This window comes from Loxodonta africana, chromosome 1 (assembly GCF_030014295.1).
Source record: "Loxodonta africana isolate mLoxAfr1 chromosome 1, mLoxAfr1.hap2, whole genome shotgun sequence".
NCBI lineage: Eukaryota > Metazoa > Chordata > Mammalia > Proboscidea > Elephantidae > Loxodonta > Loxodonta africana.
The window spans coordinates 114,208,442-114,219,717 of NC_087342.1; the positions used below are offsets into that span (position 1 = coordinate 114,208,442).

General features: G+C 39.1%; 1 protein-coding gene across 1 annotated transcript in view; it reads left to right on the top strand.

The window, feature by feature from the left end:
* Window positions 1–10,504, top strand: part of TFAP2D (transcription factor AP-2 delta) — a 55,594-nt gene extending 45,090 nt beyond the window's left edge. Inside the window, exon 8 of the mRNA XM_003404442.3 lies at window positions 10,125–10,504. Within this exon, the coding sequence (XP_003404490.1) occupies window positions 10,125–10,344 (220 nt within the window). The 3' untranslated portion in view covers window positions 10,345–10,504. The remainder of the gene's footprint in view (window positions 1–10,124) is intronic.
* Window positions 10,505–11,276: the final 772 nt, after the last annotated feature.

Genomic DNA, 11,276 nt, shown 5'->3' on the forward strand with positions numbered 1-11,276 from the left:
AATTATTTTAGGAGTTCAATTTAAATTAGCCTAGACAAATCAATTAAAATATTGGTAAAGCATTTCTGAAGGATAATTAGAGCAATATGAAAACAGCTTTGTAACAACATTCCTTTGGCATATGACAAAGCTAGAGAAATGCAAACCATCTTAGCTTATGGAAAGTAAAATAGCCCTCGTTCCCTGGTAAATGTCCATTCAGAAACCTATGTAGCTGATATTCTGAGTAGGCACAGAAGCTTTGGGAGTTTTAAAGTTAAACATGGGAAGGTCTTGGCCACAAGCAAGAAATACACTTAACCAAGGATCACAAAATGTGAAAAGATGTTTGTGAAAATTCTATTTTGTGGAAGTTTCCTATTAGGGCCTCATCATTAATGGCAAGTAGTGTGTAAGTATTGACACTGAGTTGAAGATGAGTCTTTAACCTATTAGCAAATCCACGGTTATTAGCAAAACCATGTAGGGAAAAGGAGGAAAGGCCCATAATTTATTTTCTTTCAAATAGCAATCTCTTCTCTTCTGTCCTCTATAACCTCTTTCGTTTCTGAGTCTCAAATTCTTCATTTTTAACACCTGCTAATACAGACTTTTTTAATACAGACTGGAACCCTGGTGGCACAGTAGCTAAGAGCTTGGCTGCTAGCCAAAAGGTTGGTGTTTCGAATCCATCAGGCACTCCTTAGAAACCCTATGGGGCAGTTCTATTCTGTCCTATAGGGTCACTATAAGTTGAAATCAACTCAATGGCAATGGGTAATAGAGACTTGAAGGGAGCCCTGGTGGTACAACAGTTAGCTCAGCTGCTAACTGAAAGGTTGGCAGTTCAAATCCTCTATGGGAGAGACAGCTGATCATCTCCTTCTGTAAAGATTAGAGCCAAAGAAAACTCCATGGGGCAGTTCTACTCTGTCACATGGGTTCATTATAAGTTGAAATCAACTCGACAACACCCAATAACAATAATAAGAATACAGTTTGAGCTGTTACATTTCCCTTTAAAAAGTCAAAGGCTGTATCAGTAGAACTTAATCAGGTCAAGTCCATTGATCAAAAAGAGATTAAGATGGCACTTTATAAAAGAGGCAAAAACAGTGCAAGTTCACAGTGCATACACGTATACACACACACAATTTCTCAAGAAAGGTTGCTCTACCCTGTGATGTCTTTCCAATCACTGAAATGTGAACATGCCTTAACACTAACAGGAAAAGTGAAAAAGTAGAGATTCGGTCACAGGGGACAACTTAGTCAATTGGCATAACATAGTTCATAAAGATAATGTTCTACATCCTACTTTGGTGAATAGCGTCTGGAGTCTTAACAACTTAAGAGTGGCCATCTAAGATACAACTACTGGTTTCTACTTGTAGGAAGCAAAAGAGAGTGAATGAAATCCAAGGCTCAAAGAAGAAACTAGTCCACAGGACTAATAGCTCACACAAACCACGACCTCTTCTAACCTGAGATCAGAAGAACCAGATGGTGCCCAGCTACCACTACCGACCATTCTGACCAGGGACACAATAGAGGTCCCAGATAGACTGGGAGAAAAATGTAGAACAAAATTCAAATTCCTAAAAAAGGCCAGACCTACTGGACCAATAGATACTAGAGAAACCCCCAAGACTATCACCCTAAGATACCCTTTGAACTTGGAACTGAAGCTATTTCTGGAGGTCACCAGTCAGCCATATAATAAATTGGCTTATAACAACGATGAGTAATGTGCTGTCTTAAACAATCAACTATATAATACCAAACGGTCAACATTTACCCAAAAGCAAAGATGAGAAGACTCAGAGGGGAAGGGAAGCTAGATCAATGGAAACAAATCAAACATAATGGAAATAATGTGAGAATGCTGACATGTTGTGAAAATTGTAACTGATGGCACTGAACAATTTGTATAAAAATTGTTAAATGGGAACCTAATTTGTTGTGTGAACTTTCACCTAAAACACAATAAAATATTATTTAAGAAAAAAAGTAGATATTAACCTCAGGACCCAGAAAAGAGTCACCACCTTCGTAAAATGAGCCAGTTTGGAGATAATATACATTAAGGAGCTCTTGTACTGAAGTGGTTAAAGTGATTGACTGCTAACCAACCAGTTCGAAACCACCAGCAGCTCTGCAGAAGAAAGATGTGGCAATCTGCTTCCATAGAGATTTACAGCCTTGGAAACCCTATGGGGTTGCTATGAGTCAGAATCAACTTGATGGCAGTGGGCTTTTTTTAGTATGTTGCAGAGGAACCCTGAGTGGTGTAAATGATTAAGCACTCAGCTACTAACCCAAAAGAAAAAACCCTGGTGGCGTAGTGGTTAAGTGCTACAGCTGCTAAGCAAGATGTCGGCAGTTCAAATCCACCAGGCACTCCTTGGAAACTCTATGGGGCAGTTCTACTCTGTCCTATAGGGTTGCTATGAGTTGGAATCGACTCGATGGTAGTGGGTTTTGGTTTTACTAACCCAAAGGTTGGCAGTTCAAATCCATTGAGAGGCACCTAGAAGAAAGGCCTACTGAAAGACCACAGCCGTTGAAAACCTTGTGGAGTACAGTTCTACTCTGACACACACGGGGGTCGCCATGAGTCAAAATCAACTCCATGGCAACTGGTTTGGTTTGGTTTGTTTATATGTTGCAAAAAGATGCTTTAGAGAATGTTAATTGGGAGGTCTAGCAAAATAGAGGTTTTTAAAACTATGAATAAAATTAAGAAGATGACTATTAAATATAAGTTACATTTCCTCTAATGTCAGGTGCCATAAACTACAGCAGTCTGGATTTTCTCAGCAGGTGATTGTATTGCTCACAGTCAGAACCTTCCTGTTCCTCTGTGTGAAATTAGTAATAGGAAAGTGAAACCAATGAACTGGAATCTACTTAGAAAGAGTAGCCCAAGGTAAATGTAGCATTTAAACCAAACTACCTACGATCCAAATCCCAACTTTTGACCCTTGCTTTTTTAGTTTAAAACTCACTGATTTTGTAAGCCTTTTTCCCTATGAGTTGCTGTTAAGTCAGTTCTCTCCTTCAACTCTGCAACACTAAATTTGCTTTTTACCCAACTGGACACATTTTCCTTAATCTCCCCTAAATTTCATGTCACTGATTTTGGCCTACCAATTAAACTGTCCACCACATTAAGGTATTTCAGATCATTGTTTCCATTATCCAGCACAGGAATTTTCCTCTCCATTTTAATCCTAGTCATTAAGTTAATCCATGATGCTTTCTCTATACCTTCAATCATATTGTTAATTACCATGGCCAGCAGAGTGAGGTTAATGAGAGAGTCCCCCAGCACTCAGCTAGGAACGTCCCTCGAGGTTGACAACTACCCTTAAATACACAGTTTGGGTCAACCAGCTATGAATTTACCCTTCTCTGCTCTTACCTCACTCATTTTTTCCCCAACTTACCACTTGGCATTATGGGAAATTTGCCAGATGGGTTGCTAAAATCCTATAGTACAATGCCTTGCTACTGCTCTAAAAACTCTTTTGCAAAAGGGAGTAAGGTGACTTTATTGGGACTCCTCACTGAATACATGCAGCATTTTAGAGATCACTTCTATTTTTTTAAATGCTAACAGTTCGGATTTTTAATAACCCATTACGTGAATAAATTGTGCTAAACCCACACCATGGACTACTTTCCTGCAATAAAAAGAAAAAAAATTATTGATAAATGCAACAACATGGGTGAATCTCATCGTTGTTATGCTAAGTGGAAGAAGCCAGGCACAGAAGGCTATATATAATATGGTGCTCTTCATGTGACATTCTGGGAAAAAAGTAAAAACTATAGAGACAGAAGTTAGATCACGGCTACCAGGAGCTGGGAGGGGGGCAAGAGTCATTTGACTAAAAGGGGGCATGAGGGACATTTTGGAGTAATGATGGAGTCATGTGACTGCATAAAAAAAAAAAAAAAACCAAACCCAGCACCGTCAAGTCGATTCTGACTCGTAGCAACCCTATAGGACAGAGTCGAACTGTGCCACAGAGTTTCCAAGGGGCGCCTGGTGGATTCGAACTTCCGACCCTTTTGTTAGCAGCCGTAGCACTTAACCACTACACCACCAGGGTTTCCATGTGACTGCATATTTTGTCAAAATTCAACAAAGTGTATACCTAAGTAGGGTGAATTTTATCATATGTAACTTAAAATTGATAAATAGGACTTTAGAAAAATAACCCACTACAGGAATTTGTTAGTCATCTAACTAAAGGTAATTTAATAAACTAGAGTTTCTAAATTCTGTCTTTTTTTTTTTTCTCCCCAATTGGAATTTTCTTTGCATTTTCCCCTGTTCCATTTTACTGCTTCCTCTCCCATCTTCCATGATTTCTCAAAGATTACCTACCTAACAACTTTGGTGTTTCAATAACATGTGCAGTGTGTTTTGTCTATCCTGAAATAGGAGTTTCCCGGACTTTAAAAAAAAAAAAATTAAAAATATCACTACAAGTTTTAAATACTAAACTCTTTGAAAATAAAGCAAAGTACCTTAATTACTACCGAAATTGCCGACAACTAACAACAATAATCTCTCATATGCTAACATAGTGCCATCTCCCTCAGCCATTGGGCCTATCATTGCATTCTTCCTCATTCTTGGGACATAACTTTAAAACTATACTCCACCAGCCTGGGCATCAGGGACTCGCAAATGAAACCCAGGCTTTTGTTTTGGTAATTCAGTTATTCCATACACCGGAGTCCCCTCCCCTTATCCTCTGAGGTTATTTGCACTTTAAAAAAAAACAAAACCAAAAAACGCTGTCGTCAAGAAGTCAATTCCAACTCATAGCAATCCTATAGGACAGAGTAGAACTGCCCCATGGGGTTTTTCCAAGGCTGTAAATCTTTATATCTTTCTCCCGTGGAGTAGCTGGTGGGTTTGAACCACCAACATTTAGGTTAGTGGTGGAGCATTTAACCACTGCACCACCAGGTTGCTTACTTTCTTCTAGAGGTGACTAGGAGCCCTAGTGGCACAGTTGTTAAGAGCCTGGCTGCTAACCAGAAGATCAGCTGCTCCTTGAAACACTATGAGGCAGTTGGGTCACTGTGAGTCAGAATCGACTCAATGGAGGTGACTAATACCCCCCCCCAAAAAAAATACCCAAGCACAAACTAATTCCAATCAGAAGGTAACACCAGGTAAAGTTTGGGTGGAGAGGAATAGTTCCCTATCTCAGTCCTAGGAGCCCTGGAGGTGCAGTGGTTAAGAGATTGGATTCTAGCCAAAAGGTTGGCAGTTTGAATCCACCAGCTGCTCCTTGGAAGTCCATGGGGCAGATCAACTCTGTCCTATGGGGTTGGTATGAGTCAGAATCAACTTGACGGCACTGGGTTTGTTTTTTATCATAGGTTTGGGGATAGAGAGAAGATAAACCCTACAAAAATAAATAGAAAACATGATTATAGAGAGTGAAGGAAGGAGACTTAGGAAATTCAGATTCATTGAGAAATCTGATACAACGTTTGTATCCTCTGCCATTGTTCAGCAAAGCCTTTCAAAAAGATGTCATGAAGATGACATGCCTAGCATGATGCTAGTTGTCTCTTTTACTTGTCTCACGGAAGATAAAGTATTAGGTAAATCTGATTTTAGAAGAACTTCTATATTTTGACCACCTACTTCCAACTACTGTGACTACTATTTAACCCAGATGGTACCTGCTGATGAAATGCTTCCTGATGTTACTCTAATGGAAGGACAGTGAAACCTGTGAAATCAGGAACTCACTCAGTGGGACTGCCGTGTTTTTCCGAGTCTCACAAGTTTTCCACTGTTAACAGGGTGCAGCGGTCTGAGCACTTTTCTGTCATTCTCTATTAATGGAAAATATGTTAGTCTTCCTTCCCTGGTAGGTTTCCGCCTTACACAGTTACCTCAGCTTTCATAGGTTTTACTATATGTACAAATACCAAGTATAACTTATATATTAAAAATATGACTGAAAAATAATATTTTCTAAAGGCAAATATAAATAATTTCCATCAGCAAAGATTTTGAAGATTTGACTATAGTTTTCAGATGCCTTTAGTTTACTTTCTGTCTAGGACTGAAATTCAACCCTACCATTTCTGGTTTTCCTTTAATTTTTTTTGGTAAACTCTGATTAGTTCTCCTCCTTATTTGTTTGTTTGTTTAGTTGTTTGTTTATTTTTTGGTATGTCACCGTGAATGAGATATATGAGTTTATTTTCTGTCTAGGACTGAAATTCAACGAACCAAAAAAATTCTGGTTTTTCTTTCTTTTTTTTTTTTTTAAACTCTGATTAGTTCGCCTCCTTATTCGTTTGTTTGTTTAGTTGTTTATTTATTTTCTGGTATATCACCACGAATGAGATATATGCCTACTTTTCTATTTTGGGGAGGGCTAAGGGTATAGTATATCTTCCCAGAAATTCCTTCTAAGCATTCTGTGATTTCACACTTTATTCTGTGTTATTGTTCCCATAGTGCAATATTAAATTTGCTTTAGTTATTAGGATTTATAAATTTCACTGGAAACTGCTAGAACAGAGGCTGTGTCTTACATTTAGTATCACTCTATGCAGTGCCCCCTGCATGCCTCCTGATGTGCAGATAATGTTGCATTAATAAAACTAAAATTAACAAAATTTACGTTAACAATGTCTTCCATGTTGAAAGATGACACTTCAGGTAATTTTCCTTATGTTGACTATTCCACAATCAATTTTAGGCTTCTCTGTGGAGCTAACTGGTTTTTCAGCTTTCATACTTTCCTGTCTGTGCCCTTGGCTTTCAGAAGAGCACCATAAGCCTTAGTACCAGTGAACTGAAACTTAAGTTGGATAGAACCTTGCAGATGGCCTGCTGCAACCATTGATAGTTATTTTGTGACAAAGCCAAAACAAACCAAACCCACTGCCATCAAGTGATTCTGACTCATGGCAACCCTATAGATAAAAAATAGCTTCCTCCAAATCACAAAGTTCCTTAAGGTCAGAGCCAATACAAGGACTGGGCACTCCTGGTTCTCCACCCAGGCCAAGCATAATAATACAACCAGCTAATGATTGGATACATAGTTGAGATGAAAGAAAACCCATCAGTCAAGAGGGATACCAGCTTAAAAAGAATCTTTCATTACGGTGACAACCCTCTTCTCAGCATGGAGAATTTAAGTGACCAATTCACTTTGTACTTGATTCTTAAAAGCCGTGCTGTTAAATGAAAAAGTAAAAAAAAAAAAAAAAAAAAAGTCATCATCTTCCAAACCTATAGGCTTTGCACATAGCTAAGTTAAGTCAGAGAAACTGAGGAAAAACTGCGAATAGAGATGGGATTCTTAGAGAAAAAGAGTAAAACACACTCTCAGCTGGAGAGGAATGGAAACACAAAGGCATACAGAACATCAGGTTCCTTGGACACATTATTTAACTTCTCTGGGCCTCAATTTCTTCATCTGTAAAATGGAGATAATAACGTCTACTTCTTAAGCTGTTACAAAGATTATATTAGATAATACAAATAAAGTACTTAAAGCAGGGCCTGGCATATGGTCACAACTCAATAAATGTGGGTTATTAATATTAATTTTAACCCCAACGGACCAAATTCTATATACTCAGCTGTAGATGAAAAGGCGAGTAACAACTGAGAGGACATGACAATATAGAGGAGAATAAAATTCATCTAATGGTACAAAAAGCAATAAAGTATGAGAAAAAAGCAGTTTGCCTTCATCACCAAGCATCTAGATATTAATGGATGGCCCCACTTGGTTCTCCTTGTGGGTGCCACGGTGATGAATCCTTCCTCAATTCCATTTGTTGTCCAGACTCCCTGATAGATCCCAAATCACATGGCTTCCCCTTTAGTCATTTCCTTGTAGAATGGAGCTGAAATTAGTCCTCCTGCTCAGAAATGCCAGACACTTCAACAAAGATATGAATATGCTTGAGCTGTGATGATGTCTTATATTACACGTTTTGGTACACCTAGTTGTCCAAGCATTAGCCATTCTTGCTTTCTAAATAATCAGAGAATGAGGTAATCGGTTTCCTTTTAAGGGAAATTATTACTAGTCATGTTGTTGTTGTGTGCCCTCGAGTCAGTTCTGACTTATAGTGACCCTATAGGACAGAATAGAACTGCCCCATAGGGTTTCCCAGGACAAATCTTTACAGAAGCAGATCCACACATCTTTTCTCCCACAGAGCAACCTGTGGATTGGAACCACTGACCTTTCTTGGTTAGCAGCTAATCACTTAACTATTGCACCACCAGGACGCCTTGCTTACTAGTCATAGGGCAAGCTTTATAAAATATCCAGAGGGAAGATGGTAGCAACTTGTGGAGTATAATGAGGGATATGCAGAAAATTTTACCCTATTAATATCCCAGAGCTAAAAATATCTACCATTTATTGACCACTAGTATCCTCCTGAGCCCTTTGCATGGAAGCTTATTGAACACAAACAGCAATCCTATTGGTAAATCCTGTTATTTTCTCCACCGAGGCATATCAAGGAGCCCTGGTTGCTCAGTGGTTAAGCACTCAGCTGCTAACCAAAAGGTTGGCAGTTTGAACCCACCAGTCACTCTGTGGGAGAAAGATGTGGCAGCCTGCTTCCGTAAAGATTACAGCCTTGAAAACCCTAGGGGGCAGCTCTACTCTGTCCTGTAGGGTCACTATGAGTCAGAATCAACTTGACGGCAACAGGTTTGTTTTTTGGTTTGGAGCATATCAGAGGCTGCTTTTGATCTCAAATCCTTCTCTTACATTGTTTTAAAATCTCATTCTTTTTGCTTCTAAATATTCACATCCTAAGAGGAGTAACTAGCTAGTTAACATATTACGGAGGATGGTGCTGATTTAAATTGTTAATGTAATAACAAGTGTAACAACCTAGGATGTGTAAGCAGTTAACGGACTGTCATTTATTGAATACAGAGCATGTACCAAGCATGGAGACAAAACTGGTGGAGTGTCACTTTAGAACAGTTGACACAAATGAACATTCTTGGTTGGGTCTATTCACTATTAGAGTGAATCTACACTTAGATATTTCTTCAACTACCCACCGCCGTCAAGTCGATTCTGACTCATAGCGACCCTATAGAACAGAGTAGAACTGCCCCATAGAGTTTCCAAGGAGCGCCTGGCAGATTTGAACTGCTGAACTCTTGGTTAGCAGCTCTAGCACTTAACCACTACTCCACCAGGGTTCCCCATTTTGTTCAACTAGAGACGATATTTGTCAGAGCTGGAAGGGCTACCTATGCTGAGGTTGCCACAACACTTCTACATTTGCTTAAAGTTGCAATTATTAGTTTGTTAGTTAATTTCTGATATCCAAAGGTTGAGTGGCTTACATAAAATAGAATTTTATTTCTCTCTCATTTAAGAGGCTGAAGAGCAGGTTTCTTACGTCTTGATGTGAGCCCAATACCAATATGATTATCCTAATCTACATAGCAAATACTGGGTCACTGCTGTGTGTAGAGGAAATAGAGGGCAATCAATTTCCTTTTAAGCAAATGATGTGGGAATTACAGGCATCACTTCCCTTATGTTCTAGTGTTGGAAGGCTAGTCCCACGTTCAAAGCTAGCTGCAGTGGAAGCTGGGAAATGTAGTCCCAAGCTGGATGGCATGTGCCCAGATAAAACTCCATTACTGTGGAAGAAGAAAAGAATGACATTAGAGGAACAGCTAGCAATCTAGCACACTAAACCAAGTATGGTTTCTTCTTGTGTTATCTATGCCCATACAAATATATACACTATTCTTGAAAGCCAGATGATTCCATAATGGAAATTTGCATTTTCTAGCTACTTCCTAATGAGATGGAGAATCAAGTCATGTGTTAAACTCCCACTTTGCTGATCTTTAGTGCTTACCAAGTCTATCATTGGCAAGTTTCTTCCAAATTGAGCATGAATTTCTTATGATTGAGGGCAATACATTGAGCACTCACTAAATTTTTGTATCTTCCACAATGTTTGGCACCATTTCAGAATACAATGAATGCCTGTTTAATTGAAGGTTCTGGATTAAATGGGGGGATTTGCTATCCTACATCATACCAAAAATTATTCATCTCCTTTTCCCTACCACTTCTCATTTCCAGTTTGATCACTCATGGCTTTGGGACTCCAGCAATATGTGCAGCCCTAAGCACTTTCCAAACAGTCCTCAGTGAAATGCTGAACTACTTGGAAAAGCACACTACTCACAAAAACAGTGGAGCTGCGGATTCCGGCCAAGGACATGCCAACTCGGAGAAAGCCCCCCTGCGGAAAACTTCAGAGGCTGCCGTGAAAGAAGGCAAAACAGAAAAGACAGACTAGCTACATCAAACAGAATCTATTTCCAGAGAGTCTTGCTGCTGATATTTTTTCTAATATATATATCATTGAGGGTGATTAATCTTCAGTGGACCAAATCTCTTCCCTTCCCAACCCTCCATTTAAAAAAAAAAAAATGGAAATGAAAAATGAAACAAAAAAGGACAAACCCCCTCCCCCCAAAAAAAGAAAAAAAAAAAAAAAAGGAAAAGAGCAGTGTAACCGTGTGATGAAATTGTCACTTTTTAAATTTTATGTTATGATAAACTCTTTTTGTGCACGTAATTTATTGTTCCGGATTATATACATCACAGTTTTTCAGCACTCCTGAACTTTGGAGAGGCAGCATATGCTTTTTCACAGCTAATTGATGCACTTTCTTATCCAACTACGTAGTTAGGGTTCAGAAAGCAAGATCAAACTGGAATCGACCACCACTGCTTACAGCTCCAGTCTTTCTTGACATAACTCCCTGTAACAAAAGAGTGCCTCTTTCCACTAAATAGAACAATTCAACCATCAATCCATCAATAAATGTTTTGGGAACTGAAAAGGGCAGTCATGAATCTTTGTCCTGGGAACTGAAAACATATCTTCTAAAATTGTGGTTACCCCTAGCCCACTTAATTGCCAGTGCCTTGGTGGTATTTCAGAATTCCAGAAAATTCTCTCTCCTCTACCTATGACTCCTCTCATCCTATCCTGTGTCTTTTTTTGTTGGTTTGTTTGATTGATTTTTCAATAGCTAAGAAGAGACTCAGAAAGCACAATACTGACGGGGTGAGACATGAACTCTTCTATTCGCACTCCTCACACCACCAAGAAAACAGACTGCATTTAGTGGAAGGGGCAGGGTAGGTACAGGAAAGTGTGGCTTTGCCACTATTGCTCTCCCATTGGAAAACAGTGACACTATCTTGCCTGGAAAAACTTGA